A 17,135-nucleotide genomic window follows, 5' to 3' on the forward strand; every position below is an offset into this window, starting at 1 on the left:
GAAAGTCTTGTTTCCATGAACATAAGGCTGGTCATTCTCTTACATTTTCTAATTTCTCTCCAAATTACACACAAATGCTTTCAAAGCATTCTTTAAATATTCTGTTCTCTTAAAAACTATACACAAACACTACGCAGCATTACACACATTTTTTTAAACCCAAACATCTCTTGTCAGCACTATTATGAGCTTCTTTTCTAAAACTGCCTACACAATTTAAAAGTGTTCCAATAGACCCCTTCACTGTTCACGTCACATGCAGTTTCCACTGCGCATGTCGGGGTCAAAAAAGTCATTACAGCAGATTGAGTTGCATATTATTCGGTATCGTCAAAAATGCCTACTTACGTCGTGGCCTGTGAAAATCACACAAGATCTTCCGTTAAGTTTTCGCAATTCCTTCAGAATCTCAAAAACAAACAACTACAACATCTGCAGCTGCAAACAATTAACTTGCAGTTTGGAACAATGCAAATATCAAAGAGGCTTCTGTTTGTAGTGCTCACTTCATTTGAGGCAACTCATCATTTTTCAGCCCTATTAGACTAAATTATAAATCCTGGATGGTATGAACAGATTGACCCCATGCTGCACGCACACTCGATAGTCATTCAATGTTTACAAACCTTGAGGGTGTCTATAATAACACTATTTATTATTACTATCCCAACTCTTAAACTTACTCTGACTTTACTCTATAAAATATCCATCATCAGCTTACTGTCATTACATTGGTACCACTTTATAATAAGGGTCTATCAACCATAATACACTGATCTAAATTAATTTTTGCTTAAATATGAAGTTATGCAGCATTATGACATGTACTATTCATTAACTAATGGTGAGTCATCATTAAGTATAACACGACATCACATGTGAATTCGTTTTTTATTAATACAATACTTTTCAACTAAAACACATAATCATGCTGTTCTTAATGATGTCTCTTCATTACTTCATATTTGTAACTTGCATGCAGTACCTCTGCATTAGTTCAAACTGAAGTACATTATGATTAATGAACCCTTATTATAGTGTACACATTACATTATTACTGTTAATATTATTATTAGTAGTACTGTACTGCTTTCACATTTATGTAGGAGATTTCCCGTAAGTAAACGCCACTTAGCTCCAGCTTGATACCACTTAAGTTACCCCTGACCGGCTCCTCTTGACCCCGATTATTTCCTCTTTAAACGTTGTGCTCCCGTGAAAGCAAGTTCTGTCTTACATGTATTAAACACGACAGCTTTCTTACTTTGCAGTGTTATGAACTGTTCGTGCTGAAACATTTGCAGTACGCTATCATCCGCCCTTTGTTTTCATCTATGTTCTTCTACAGCAAATGTATAAGGCCTGCATTACACTCTACCGCTACCGCCTCATACCGGTTAAATCACGACATTGCAGGCCCTTACATTTGGGAAAGTGACACCAAACACCACATCGACCACAAACACATTTGTCGACAATTTTTTTTGACAACGTTGCCTACAATGTCGACTAACTTACTCGTTTCAGCCCTAATATGCATGTTATCATGTTTGTTGTTGATAAACCCTTTTTTTATATCATGCGCTATATGACTGCTCAAACAAAGACACCCCTACTCACCATATCTCTTTACAAATACCTAATCCCTACAATTTGTCTGTTCAAATCATTAACATTACTGTACATCACATGACATATTCCGGATATTTAGTTAACAAACACTACTTTACCATTATACACACTTTTTATTTACACATGTAATTAATTCCTTTGCCCTAAAGCTAATGTCAACGACAAAATCTAATGCCCATTTCGAACACAATTAAAACAACCATGATGTTTACTCAACAGTACATTAAATGTATTGGTCACCATATTATGTTTACGAAAAACATCGTCTTTGTCCATTCATAAAGTACGCTGTTATGGTTGTCTATCTTAACTTGTTAAAATAAGTGACAATCTCATTTTACTTTAATACACCACGCTTCAGCTTGCGTATGCAACCAACGGAGGCTTCAACCTTCCAATTGCAAACGGCCATTATTCAACCTTTTTTCCCCTTGTACAATTAAAGGAATAGTCTACTCATTTTCAATATTAAAATATGTTATTACCTTAACTAAGAACTGTTGATACATCCCTCTATCATCTGTGTGTGTGCACGTAAGCGCTGCAGCTCGCTGCGACGCTTCGATAGCATTTAGCTTAGCCCCATTCATTCAATTGTACCATTTAGAGATAAAGTTAGAAGTGACCAAACACATCAACGTTTTTCCTATTTAAGACGAATAGTTATACGAGCAAGTTTGATGGTACAAAATAAAACGTAGCGCTTTTCTAAGCGGATTAAACGAGGAACTATATTTTATGGCGTAATAGCACTTTTGGGAGTACTTCCACTCGGCACAGTAACACCCTCCCTCTCCCATTATGAGAGTGAGAAGGGGAGCGGACTTTTCAGGCCAGTCTAAGTACTCCTGAAAGTGCTTAAATAATAAAAACTATGATATGTTTGGTCACTTCTAACTTTATCTCTAAATGGTACAATTCAATTAATGGGGCTAGGAAAAATGCTATCGAAACGTCGCAGCACGCTCCAGCGCTTACGTGCACGCACACAGTTTTGAAAAACTAACACCAACACATGTAACACTGCACTCACCTATCCCTTTCAGCACACTGGAACACATTGTGTTTTTGTAAATCAAATACGACGACTCGCGTGTTCTTTTCAGAGTCCTGTAACAAGGCCGTAAAGTAACGACTACCCGATCCTGATTGCAACACGTCAGATACATCATGTATATACCCCTCCACTTCCTGCAAAGCTCTTTTAGGACTCGCCATCCTGTAAAACAAAAACACATGTTTAAACAAAACATCTGACATGCTATGTTGCACTCATTCACATTCACATAACACACTAGTTAATAACTTCAAACACTCAATTTTTCATAATCCCTTATTTTATTTACGATAAACCATAAACTTTGCAATAACTCTTCATTACCAAACCATTCAAGAATATTTATACACTTCCTCTAACCCTACCAAACATACCTTCAAACGCAATCAATGATTCACCGTCAACAACCTCATCAACGTCTTCTCCCTGTTCTATTGTTTCTTTATTCAAACTCCTCTATTCAAATACGCGCTCCTCGTAACTCCATTGGCTGTTCAGATCACATATTCGCCACGTCATGTCTTCTTCTTCTTCTTCTTCTTCTTCTTTAGTGTTTAACTGGCGGTTGGCAACCAACTAATAGGAGCATTACCGCCACCGACTGGCCTGGAGTGTACATCAAGATATACATACTAAATAAATACTAATAAACAAATACTTCTCTATATTCTCTTATTTAATTCACATTCTTTAATAAAGTTAATAACATAATCATCTATATTGTTTGCTGTTTTCCATGATATTCCTGATGCCACGTCATGTCTTCTGTTTCGTTGCTTTATTAACCCTTGACTATACAAATATATAGCGCCACCTACATACATAAACACCTCAATGACGCATAACACACTATGATAACACAGCTTTACACTGACAACTTCTTTCTTTCATATGAAACCACAAGATTTTCTTAGCTGCTTACCCAAAATCATCCATATTTCATTTTTCTCCCTTGTTAGGGGTCAAGCCCAGAATGGGCGAAGACCCCTATTGTATCTGTTAGTTTTCTTCTTCATTAGGGGTCAAGCCCCGAAGGGGCGAAGACCCCTATTGTATTTGTTAGTTTTCTTATTATTAGTTATTCTTCCGTTTCTTCTTCCGCCATTGCGGTCTATGGCAGCCCATAGAACCGTACGTAGGAAAGTTATGAAATTTGGCACACTGACAGAGGACAGTCCAAATAGTATCCACAGCAATTTTGGAGTCTCTATGTCTAACCCGCTAGCGCCACCAACAGTCCAAAGTTGCACTTATGTTTTTGCTTATAACTTCTGGTCCGTAAGTCCTAGAAACAAAATTCTTGCTTCCTCTGATTCCTTGGCTCAAGACGATTCGATTGGACCCTATGACATCATTTTCCGTCATGAAAAATTTCCCGCCATTTTGAATTATTCGTAAAACCTACTTTTTCGAACTCGCCCTAGAGCTTTTGTCCGATTCCCACGAAAAACGGTATGTGTCATGTAGAGACGCTCACGGCAAAAAGTTATCAAAAGAATTTTGATACACCAATCCGTTGTCGTATACCGCCTTAACGAATTTTACGCAGAGCGCAAAAAAACTGATATTAGGCTGTATCTTTGCCAAACTTAGACTTATTGACACGAAACTTGGTACGTGAGCTGCCAGTCAAGAACTGAGGGTGCATGCACAGTTTCGTTGCAGCGCCACCTAGTGGCCAGACGAATGTTTTATACGCCTATAACTTTGGCTGTGAATGATGTATTTTCACGGGACTTGTTTCCTTGGAGTTTTGAATAGTTGCCGAGTCCAACGATACCAAACATGCCAGGATTTGTTCTATGGTTAGCCCTGTGCATCAAAATAACGTTTAAAAAACATACGCGAATATCTCCGCGAGCGTTTTTCCGATCGACTCGAAAACACCATAGGAAGAAACTAACTTTACCTTCTGAACAAAAAGTTCTATTGGCGTTATATTAAAATTTTCATCAGAAATGGTCGAAAATTGCAAAAAACGAAAAATTACCTTCAAATTTTGTGTTTTTTACACATAAATGGTTGTAACTTTGTAACGAAAATATATTTTTTCACCAGATTTGATACGCTGATGCATGAGCACATTCTGAGACCACACAAAAAAATTTGTATGCTTGCACCACTAGTTGGCCTTATAATTGAACAAAACCTTTGATTACAAGCCAGCCCTACGGTCATACAACTGTTTCTTAACTAAACTAAAGTGTATAGTCATAAAACTAGCTAGATGTAACACAATCATTACCTGATGTTGCATGCACAATTTTGTCATTGCGCCACCTACTGGTTTTGAGATAGAATATGGTATTTTGCCTAAAATTACTGCAACAACACATCTAAAACCATGAGTCATCATTGATTATTCCTTTCATGGCTTTGACTATAATCACTGGTGGTTGCCAATTCACTCCCTAGCAACCAATGAGAATACCTTATCAACCGTTTTTGCAAAAGCTATATCTCTGCATCAGAACATCGTAGAGACACAGGGACGGTCTCTTTTGACTAATTAAGCTTGTTGTAACATGATGTGACCCATGTTTTGCCACTGCAAACACCACTCACATGTCCTTCAGTGCTCTAATGTTCCATTATTGTCAATAACAGAAGGACGATTGCAGTAGACAAGAACTTAGATTATTTTTGTTGGTAACTTTTTTGTTTTTTCATCTAAAATTATTAGGTTTACCTAGGTTCTTCAATCTGCTTATCCAATCTCAATTTTACATCCTTTTGTGCCCTTTTTGGCTTGACCCCGGTATTGCTGCTTGCAGCTATATTTATTATTAAGTTTCCTCTTCCGCCATTGAAGTCAATGGCAGCCCATAGAACCGTACGTAGGAAAGTTATGAAATTTGGCACACATGTAGAGGACAGTCTCAGAAGTTACTATAGCAACATTGGTGTGTCTGACTCAAACCCTCTAGCGCCACCAACAGTCCAAAAATCCACTTATGTTCATGCTCATAACTTCGGACCCGTGAGTCCTAGAAACTAAATTCTTGTTTTCTCTGAATCCTTGCCTCATGATAATTCAAATGCACACATTGATGTCATTTGTGTCATGCACATCTTTCCGGCATTTTAAATTTTTCGTAAAACCTACTTTTTCTAACTCCTCCTAGACCGTTTGTCCGATTTGCATGTCCTTTGGTATGTAGCATCTAGAGACACCCAAGACAAAAAGTTATCAAAAGCTTTTTGATAGACCAATGTGTTCTCATATAAATTGACAACATATATGGCGGCGAGCACGCCAAAACGGACGTGAGGCCATATCTTGGCAAAACTTTATTGTATCGACACGAAACTTGGTATATGTCATAACGGTCATGACCTGAGGGTGCCTGCAACGTTTCGTCACAGCGCCACCTAGTGGTCACGAGATTCGAAAAATGCCTATTTTCGCTTATAACTACTTCAAACTTAAGTCTAAAATCATGAAGGTGGTCTTGTTAGATTCCTTGAGGCATGCCGAGTCAAACGATACCAAACGGTTTTCGGTCGACCATTTTGGGTGTCGGCCATTTTGAATTTTCTCATTAAGTTCAGTATTTCACAAACAGATTGGCGTATCGCTACGAAATTTGGCATGGTTCATCAGTGACATGTTCTGAGCGCACCTATAAATCTTTAGGACGGCGCCACCTAGTGGTCAGGACATGTAAATACATTGTTTAAAATCTTTATATCTTTTGATTAAATTGCCACACTGACATAAGTCTTCACTCTATTGATTCCTTGGCTCATGCTGAGTCTGACTGTACCAAATATGTCTGAGTCAAACCTACTTCCTGTCGGCCATTTTGAATTATATTGAACACCTACTTTTTCGAACTCCTCCTAGAGCGCTCGTGTGATTGGCTTGATTTTTGGTATGCATCATCTAGAGACACTCTAGACAAAAAGTTATCAAAAGCTTTTCGGTAGACCTATCCGTTGTTGTATAACGCATCAAAGAATGCGAGGGCGAGCACGCCAAAATGTGTTTGAGCCTGTATCTTCGCAAAACTTTCGCGTATTGATATGAGACTTGGTATATGTCATAACAGTGATGATGTAAGGGTGCATGCATAGTTTCGTCACAGCGCCCCCTAGTGGTCACGAGATATGAAAATTGACTATTTTTGCTTATAACTACTGCAAGCATATGTGTAAAATTATGAGAGTGGTTTTGTTATATTTCCTGAAGCATGTCGAGTCAAATAATACCAAATGGTTTTCGGTCGGCCATTTTGGGTGTCAGCCATTTTGAATTTTTTCTTTAAGTCAAGTATTTCATAAACGCAACTGCTTATTGTTATGAAACTTGGTATGGTTCATCAGCAACATGTTCTGAAAGCACTTGTAAACTTTTTGGTGCCCCCTAGTGGTCAAAACGATTTGAGCCTATATCTCTGCATCTCTTTATCGTATTTACACCAAATTTGTTGGGTGTCATCACAATCAAGACCTGAGTCACAATCTATTGTCTTGGTCAGTGCCCCCTAGTGGTCAAGTCATTTAAGGCTATATCTCTGCATCTCTTTATCATATTTACACCAAATTTGTTGGGTGTCATCACAAAGAAGACCTGAGTCACAATCTATTGTCTTGGTCAGTGCCCCCTAGTGGTCAAGTCATTTAAGGCTATATCTCCGTATAGCTTTATCGTATTTACACTAAATTTGGTATGTGTCATCACACTCATGACCTGAGGCACCATCTATTGTTTCGGCACAGTGCCACCTAGTGGTCTCAAGATACAAAAAAATTGAATATGAATCATTTTGTTCCATGTTTGGCTTGACCCCGGTATCGCTGCTTGCAGCTATATTTATTCTTTATTATTCTTCCTGTCACCTTGCGGTCTATGGCAGCCCATAGAACCATACGTAGGAAAGTTATGAAATTTGGCACACTGACAGAGGACAGTCCAAATAATATCCATAGCAATTTTGGAGTCTCTATCTCAAACCCGCTAGCGCCACCATCAGTCCAAAGTTGCACTTACGTTTTTGCTTATAACTTCTGATCCGTACGTCCTAGAAACGAAATTCTTGTTTCCTCTGATTCCTTGGCTCAAGCCGATTCGATTATACCCTATGACGTCATTTTCCGTCATGAAAATGTTTCCGCCATTTTGAATTATTCGTAAAACCTACTTTTGCGAACTCGTCCTAGAGTTTGTACCCGATTGCCACGAAAATTGGTATGTAGCATCTAGAGGCCCTCACGGCAAAAAGTTATTAAAAGAATTTTGATAAACCAATCCGTTGTCGTATGGCGCGTCAACAAATTTTACGTAGAGCGCAAAAAAACAGATTTTAGGCTGTATCTTTGCCAAACTTAGACCTATTGACACAAAACTTGGTACGTGATATGCCAGTCAAGAACTGAGGGTGCAGGCACAGTTTCGTTGCAGCGCCACCTAGTGGCCAGACGAATGTATTATACGCCTATAACTTTGGCTGTGAATGACGTATTTTCACAGGACTTGTTTCTTTGGAGTTCTGAATAGTTTCCGAGTCCAACGATACCAAACATGCCAGAATTCGCCTTACGGTTAACCCTGCGCAGCAAAATAGCGCTTAAAAAACACGCGTGAATATCTCCGCGAGCGTTTTTCCGATCGACTCGAAAACACCATAGGAAGAAACTAACCTTACCTTCTGAACAAAAAGTTATATTGACGTTATATTAAAATTTTCATCAGAAATGGCCGAAAATTGCAAAAAACGAAAAATTACCTTCAAATTTTGTGTTTTTTACACATAAATGGTTGTAACTTTGTAATGAAATGAGATTTTTTCACCAGATTTGATACGCTGATGCATGAGCACATTCTGAGGCTACACAAAAAAATTGTATGCTTGCACCACTAGATGGCCTTATAATTGAACAAAACCTTTGATAACAAGCCAGCCTTATGGTCATACAACTGTTTCTTAACTAAACTAAAGTGTATAGTCATAAAACTAGCTAGATGTAACACAATCATGACCTGATGTTGCATGCACAATTATGTCTTTGCACCACCTACTGGTTTTGAGATAGAATATGGTATTTTTGCCTAAAACTACTGCAACAACACATCTAAAACCATGAGTCATCATGGATTATTCATTTCATGGCTTTGACTATAATCACTGGATGTTGCCAGTTAACTCCCTAGCAACCATTGAGAATACCTTATCAACCGTTTTTGCAAAAGCAATATCTCTGCATCAGAACATTGTAGAGACACGGGGATGGTCTCTTTTGACTAATTAAACTTGTTGTAACATGATGTGATCCATGTTTTGCCACTGCAAACACCACTCACATGTCATTCAGTGCTCTAATGTTCCATGATTGTCAATAACAGAAGGACGATTGCAGTAGACAAGAACTTAGATTATTTTTGTTGTTAACTTTTTTGTTTTTTCATCTAAAATTATTAGATTTACCTAGGTTCTTCAATCTGCTTATCCAATCTCAATTTTACATCCTTTTGTGCCCTTTTTGGCTTGACCCCGGCATTGCTGCTTGCAGCTATATTTATTAGGGGTCAAGCCCCGAAGGGGCGAAGACCCCTATTGTATTTGTTAGTTTTCTTATAATTATTATTCTGCTTCTTCTTCCGCCATTGCGGTCTATGGCAGCCCATAGAACCGTACGTAGGAAAGTTATGAAATTTGGCACACTGATAAAGGACAGTCCAATGTGTCCCCATAGCAAATTTGGAGTCTCTATGTCTAACCCGCTAGCGCCACCAACAGTCCAAAGTTGCACTTACGTTTTTGCTTATAACTTCTGACCCGTAAGTCCCAGAAACGAAATTCTTGTTTCCTCCTTGCCTCAAGACGATTCGATAGGACCCAATGACGTAATTTTCCCTCATGAAAATTTTTCCGCCATTTTGAATTATTCGTAAAACCTACTTTTGCGAACTCGTCCTAGAGCTTTTGCCCGATTTCCACGAAAATTGGTATGTAGCATCTACAGACCCTCACGGCAAAAAGTTATGGAATTCATGTCAATTCGTCAATCCGTTTACGTAAACCGCGTCCTTAGATTTACCTAGGTTCTTCAATCTGCTTATCCAATCTCAATTTTACATCCTTTTGTGCCCTTTTCGGCTTGACCCCGGCATTGCTGCTTGCAGCTATATTTAGGGGTCAAGCCACGAAGTGGCGTAGACACCTATTGTTATTGTTAGTTTTCTTCTTATTATTATTATTATATATTATTAGGGGTCAAGCCCCGAAGGGGCGTAGAACCCTATTGTTATTGTTAGTATTCTTATTATTATTCTTACTTCTTCTTCCGCCATTGTGTCTATGGCAGCCCATAGCAGCGTACATAGGAAAGTTATGAAATTTGGCGCACTGAAAGAGGACATTACAAAAAGTTTCCACAGTAAAATTGAAGTCTCTATATCAAACCCGCTAGCGCCACCAACAGTCCAAAGTTGCACTTACGTTTTTGCTTATAACTTCTGACCCGTATGTCCTAGAAACTAAATACTTGTTTCTCCTGATTCCTTGGCTCAAGACAATTCAATTGCACCCCATGTCGTCATTTCCGTCATGAATCTGTTTCCGCCATTTTGAATTATTTGTAAAATCTACTTTTGCGAACTTGTCCTAGAGATTTTCCCTGATTGCCACGAATATCGTTGTGTAGCATCTAGAGACACTCCAGGCAAAAAGTTATCAAAAGAATTTCGATAAACCAATCCGTTGTCGTATGGCGCATCAACAAATTTTATGTAGAGCGCAAAAAAACAGATTTTAGTGTGTATCTTCAGCAATCTTATGTCTATTGACGCGACACTTGGTAGTTGTGAAGCCAGTCTAGATCTGAGGGGGCATGCAGAGTTTCGTCACAGCACCACCAAGTGGTCAGACAAATGTTGTACATGCTTATAACTTTGGCTGCGATAAACGTATTTTCACGGGACTTGATTTTTTGAAGTCCTGAATAGTTGCCGAGTCCAACGATACCAAACATGCCAGAATTCGCCTTATGGTTAACCCTGCGCAGCAAAAAAGTACTTAACAAACACGTGCGAATAACTGTGCGAGCGTTATTCTGATCGACTCGAAAACACCATAGGAAGAAACTAACCTTACCTTCTGAACAAAAAGTTCTATTGGCGTTATATTAAAATTTTCATCAGAAATGGCCGAAAATTGCAAAAAACTAAAAATTACCTTTAAATTTTGTGTTTTTTACACATAAATAGTTATATTTTCGTAAAACAAAGAATTTTTTTCGCCATATTTGATACAGTGATGTACGACCACAGTCTGAGGCTACACAAAAAAAATTGCATGCTTGCACCACTAGTTGGCCTTATAATTGAACAAAACGTTTGAAATCAAGCCACCCTATGGTCATACAACTGTTTCTTCACTAAACTAAAGTGTATAGTTATAAAACTAGCTAGATGTAACACAGTTATGACCTGAGGTTGCATGCACAATTTTGTCATTGCGCCACCTAGTGGTTTTGAGATAGAAATATGGTATTTTGCCTAAAACTATTCCAACAGTACATCTAAAACCTTGAGTCATCATGGATTATTCCTTTCATGTCTTGGAGCATAATCATTGGTGGTTGCCAATTCACTCCCTTACAACCTATTAGAATACCTTATCAACCGTTTTTGCAAGAGCTATATCTCTGCATCAGAACATCATAGAGACATGGGGGTGGGCTCTTTTGACTCATTAACAACACTGTAGCATTTTGAGAGCTGAGTATTGCCACTGCAAGCACCACTCACATTTCCTACAGTGTTCTGGTTGTCAGTGCTCCTCGAGAAGAGAGGGAGAGACTTCACTGAATGAGAACACAGCTTTTTTGCTGATAACTGTTATAATATTTTGTCTGAAATCAAGAGATTTTCCTAGGTTCTTTAAACTGCTCATCTGAACTCAACTTTACTTTCTTCTGGGCCCTTTTTTACTTCTTCTTCTTCTTCTTCTTCTTCTTCTTGTTCTTCTTCCGCCATTGCGTCGATGGCAGCCCATAGCAGCGTACATAGGAAAGTAATGAAATTTGTCGCACTGATAGAGGAGAGTCCAAAAAGTGTCCACAGTAAAATTGAAGTCTCTATTTCAAACCCGCTAGCGCCACCAACAGTCCAAAGCTGCACTTACGTTTTTGCTTATAACTTCTGACCCGTATGTCCTAGAAACTAAATTCTTGTTTCTGCTGATTCCTTGGCTCAAAACAAATTGTTTGCATCTTATGTCGTCATTTTCCGTCATGAAAATTTTTCCGCCATTTTGAATTATTTGTAAAACCTACTTTTTCGAACTCGTCCTAGAGCTTTTGACCGATTGGCACGAAAATCAGTATGTATCCTCTAGAGACACTCATGGCAAAAGGTTATCAAAAGAATTTTGATACACCTATCCATTGTCATATACTGCTTTAACAAATGTTTTGTATTGTCCAAAAAAAAACAGATTTAAGGCTGTATCTTCACCAAACTTAGGCCTATTGACACGACACTTTGTACTTGTGATGGCAGTCAGGAACTGAGGGTGCATGCACAGTTTTGTTGCAGCGCCACCTAGTGGTCAGATTAATGTATTACACGCCTATAACTTTGGCTGCGGTCAATGTATTGTCACGATTGACTCGAAAACACCACAGGAAGAACATTACCTTACCCGCCAAACAAAAAACTCCATTGGACTTAAATTAAAATTTCTATCAGAAATGGCCAAAAATAAAAAAAAACGACAAAATTACCTTTTAAATTTTGTGTTTTTTACCCATAAAATGGTTATAACTCCGCAACAAAAAGAGATATTTTCTCCAAATTTGATATACTGATGTATGAGCAGAGTCTGAGGCCGCACAAAAAAAATGGTATGCCTGCACCACTAATTGACCTTATAATTGAACAAAAACTTACATATCAAGTAAGCCCTATGGTCTATTTCATTGGTAAACTAAACTTTATAGTCATGAATCTAACAAGATATAACGCAGTCATGACATGAGGTTGCATGGAGATTTTGTCATAGCACCACCTAGTTGTTTGGAGATATGAAATTCCTATTTTTGTTCAAAACTACTGCAACAACACATCTAAAACTATGATTCATTATGGATTATTCCTTTCATGGCTTGGAGTATTATTCTTCTTTTTCTTTTTCCGCCATTGCGTCTATGGCAGCCCAAAGCAGCGTACATAGGAAAGTTATGAAATTTGGCACACTGTTCAAAAAGTTTCCACAGCAAATTTGGAATCTATATCAAACCCGCTAGTGCTAAAAACAGTCCAAATTTGCACTTTTTGCTTATAACTTCTAACCCGTAAGTTCTAGGAATGGAATTCTTGTTTCCACTGTTCCTTGGCTCAAGATGATTCAATTTGACCCTATGAGGTCATTTTCCGTCATAAACATTATTAAATTGTTCGTAAAACCTACTTTTTTGAAGTGGTCCTAGAGCTTTTGACCAAATGCCACAAAAATCAATGTGTAGCATCTAGAGACACTGCAGGCAAAAAGTGATCAAAAGAATTTCGATAAACCAATCTGTTGTCGTGTAGCACCTCAACACATTTTTCATATAACGCAAAAAAACAGATTTTAGACTATATCTTCGCCAAACTTATGTCTGTTGACATGACACTTGAGAGTTGTGATGCCAGTCATGAACTGAGGGAGCATACTGAGCTTCGTCACACCGCCACCTAGTTGTCTGATTAATCTTTTACATGCCTATAACTTTGGCTGTGGTCGACATATTTTCATGGGACTTCTTTCGTAGAAGTTCTGATTTGTTGCCGAGTCTAACAATGCCAGACATGTCAGCATTCGCCTTATGGTTAGCCCTGCACAGCAAAATAGCACTTAAAAAACACGTGTGAATATCTCTGCGGGGGTTATTCTGATAAACTCGAAACGCCATAGAAAGAAAAATGCATTACCTTCTGAACATAAACCTCTGTTGGCGTTATGTAAAAAAAATCAAATGTGTTTTTTTACACTGAAATAGTTATATCCCGGCAATGAAATTGATTGTTTTTCACCAGATTTTATACACTGATGTATGAGCAGAGTCTGAGGCCACACAAAAAATTGGTATACCTGCATCACTAGTTGGCCTTATAATTCAGCAACACCTTTCAAGCAAGCCGTATGGTCATACAACTGTTTTTTCACTAAACTACCATGTATAATCATGAAAATAGCTAGATACATGTCAAAGCAGTAGTGCACATTAAAGACAAAACAGTGAAGATGAAAATACGGCAATAACCAATCTTTTCTGGTGAAAGGATGTATGAAAATTGTGAGGAACAGACACACACATGGAATTTGCGGCCATTATTTAACATTGTTATGTCCAACACAAATGTTCACATTAAACACAAATCAATGATGATAAAAGCTATAAACAATATTCTGCACATGTGGCTGTGTGACAGGTACATTGAAGCATTGAATTGCTATAACCTGTTGTGTTAAGTATGAAAACCCTTTTAAAGGTAAAGCTTCTTGTTATTAATGTTTAGTGATTGTGTTTGTTAACAACAGGTGTTGATTATTAATGTTCATTATCTCATGAACTTTGTTGGAAACTTTTTTAGCGAAGACCAGGAGACTTGGATTTCCTCGAGCAGTAGTCTTTATCGCAGAAAGCGTTCTTGGAATCAGAGCATAGAGCTCGGGGTGCTGCAGTAACCAAGTCTGACTTTGGGTATACCAAGGTTATTATAGTTTTGCTTTTTTAAATTAGTTTTTATTTTAGTATCGTTTTCAATTTTGCTTTAAATTTACGTTTAGTTTTAGTTAGTTTCATGAATGGTTTTGTTAGTTTTAGTTTAGTTTTTATTTTGCAAACACATTTCTATTTAGTTTTTATTTTACTTAGTTTCAGTTATAGTTTTAGTAATTATAGTTTAGCAGCTAACAGCAGCTAGACTGTCTGACATATTTATCAGTTAACTGAGGTTGCTGTCAGCCTCAGCTAACCTCACATGCATAAAGCGCCATCTACAAGTAAAGACTCCAAAGTTTGTAAACATTGCAACGTCTCCAGGTGGGCGGGGATTAGTTGGAGGCAAAAAGAGGCGTGGACGCAATGCTGACAAGCGTAAGCTAGGACGTTTTAGGAGGGATTTATTAAACAGATGCAGAAGAAGGTTTGGAACTGTCCGAATATGTAAAGTTACTGACTCTGCGTGACAGCTATTTTTGTAAATTAACTCTGTAACAATTAGTTCTTTTATCTTGTTCTCATTGGAAACATTTTAACCAGGTTTTGGATATTTCCTACATATGAAGTATTTTTGGCTGGTTTGGGGAATTTTGTCAAGGCTTATTGTCTAATTATGTAACCTATCGCTGGGCTAACTATGATTAGTAATGGGGATTTTTTTAAGAGATGGCACACACATCTATCGCTGTATGTTTGTTTAACATTTAAGCTAGCTAGTGCACTGACAGTTGACTTTCTGTCAACAGAAACTTTCTGATTTGTACTAGATAAGACCAACACACCAATACATATGCATAGATTATTTTACCTGATATGAAGTGTGCACTGCAAACACGAGCATTATTTGCGATCGTCTCCGTCTATTCAACCACATTTGTCTTCTTTATTTCTGTGAAGGAATGTCTGCCGGGATCCGGTAAAACTTTATTTTTGAACCAAAAGTGCTGTTACTTCTACTTTGGCAGCCAAAAACAGAAGACGACGACATTTTAAAGTCAAAACCTCAAACTTTTAGTGCGCCTGCTATGAGTTCCTTATGTTTTGCCTCCTGCTAGAGCGGTGACGTCACAGTGACATAGGCGATTAAGGGGTCTATTATAAAGCCTGTTCAGATTTTCCGCCAGGGGATGAGAGCTTAATAATTACGAAAACGAATACTTATTTTTGATAATTATTATTTTATTTCAGTTAGTTTTTGTTGCTCGTTTCGTTTAGTTTTAGTTTTTCATTTATTATGAATTTTTTATTTTATTTCAGTTAACGAAAATGTTTTTTAGCTGATAGTTTTAGTCTTAGTTTCAGTTTTCGTTTACTAAAATAGACTTGGGGTATACATGCATTACATTTAAAGCCATTCTAAGGGGGCAGTCCCTTCAGATTGAAACAAAGCCTTTAGATTACAATATAAACATGAAAGAGAGGTTACAGTCAGGCAAGAAAGGACAGCTGTAAACGCATTCCTGATCATCCCCCTTTGATCAGTTAACCATTTCAGCAGAAAGGGGTCTGTGTAAACACATCCCAGATCATCCCCCTTTGAGTAAATAACAAATGGTCAATTTGCCCTATGAAAACAAAGGGATGGATTCCAGCTAATAGCTTCCATTACCTTGCTGTTTCTTTCATATTTAGGGGAACAGATACATATGATAATAATTAATAAAACAAAAACAATGACTTCAAATTATATTTCAACAATTCCCCCTTTGAGAGTTCTAAATAACTCTCACATAATTTAATTCTAAAACTTCTTAAGTCCATTCTCTGACATATGTTGGTTAACATAATGTCCCACCTTCTAGTCTTGTAACATTGGAAGTTACAGTCAAATTTGACATGTGTGAATTGGAACAGAATATCATGATTCTGTTTTTTTTTTTCTGGAACCAAAACTGTATACTGGAAGTTCTGTAGTCCATGAATGTAGATTAGCTGTGTTTTGCTGCTAACAGTCGTTTCAGATGTTACAGTATGTTGATTTTTGACGCTCCAAATCCTTCGCAAAATGACTCTTTTGTCCACACTGATGGCTTTCCAGGGTGACTCACACCAGGCTGTCACTGTCATGTCCAGTATCTGCAACACAAAAAGAAAGACACGAAAGAGCAGTACTCTCATACTACATTTTATGTTTAAAATATCCTTGTTATCATATCATTTTAACTTCCTTGTGATCGTATAGCCTTAACATCATTGTGATCGTATAGATTTTTATTTTTTTACCCTAGTCTGTTTTAGTTTGACACCTAAGGACCAGGTGAGGTGAGGATAAACTATATGAGGGGAAAAACCTATGAGGGAATCTTCACCACAGGGTTTGGCCCCCGACGCTTATTGCATTCGGTTCTGCCCTGGGCTCCTCACTGGTCCGTGTGTCCTAGTCTGTCCCTGTCAACATAGGAGCTATCAACATCTTAAATTCTAAATAATCTAATCCACTTTTTAAAATTTAAAATAAATTCTTAAACAACAACAACAAAATCCTATAAATAAAGATCAGTCATAGTAGACATCATCCAGATTTCATCCTTGTAAAATTTAATACAACAATAACCTATCACAGCCTCAATGATTAGACCCTTAGCAAGTTGCCCCACAGATTAGCTGTAGACGGGAGGGGCTGCTTCAGTATTGTAAGCAGGCTCTGTAAGAGCTGAGAAACACTGTTAATTTCTCCAAGTATCTTTTTGCCTCTCCTACACTCTTTTAAATAATGCCCTTGCTTCCCGCAGTA

General features: G+C 37.8%; 1 protein-coding gene across 3 annotated transcripts in view; it reads right to left on the reverse strand.

Annotated features, from left to right (window-relative positions):
• LOC129450980 (uncharacterized) overlaps positions 1-3,247 on the reverse strand; it is a 30,502-nt gene extending 27,255 nt beyond the window's left edge. Inside the window, exons 1-2 of one of the 3 annotated variants that reach the window (XM_073870942.1) lie at positions 3,064-3,247; positions 2,666-2,851 (exon numbers count right to left, since the gene is read on the reverse strand). In XM_073870942.1, coding sequence (XP_073727043.1) covers positions 2,666-2,850 — 185 coding nt within the window. In that variant the 5' untranslated portion in view covers position 2,851; positions 3,064-3,247. Of the gene's footprint in view, positions 1-1,264; positions 1,342-2,665; positions 2,982-3,063 lie in introns of those variants that run through there. The other 2 variants (XR_012370884.1, XM_073870941.1) reach the window with 2 other exon arrangements.
• Positions 3,248-17,135: the final 13,888 nt, after the last annotated feature.

This window comes from Misgurnus anguillicaudatus, chromosome 8 (assembly GCF_027580225.2).
Source record: "Misgurnus anguillicaudatus chromosome 8, ASM2758022v2, whole genome shotgun sequence".
NCBI classification, from domain to species: domain Eukaryota; kingdom Metazoa; phylum Chordata; class Actinopteri; order Cypriniformes; family Cobitidae; genus Misgurnus; species Misgurnus anguillicaudatus.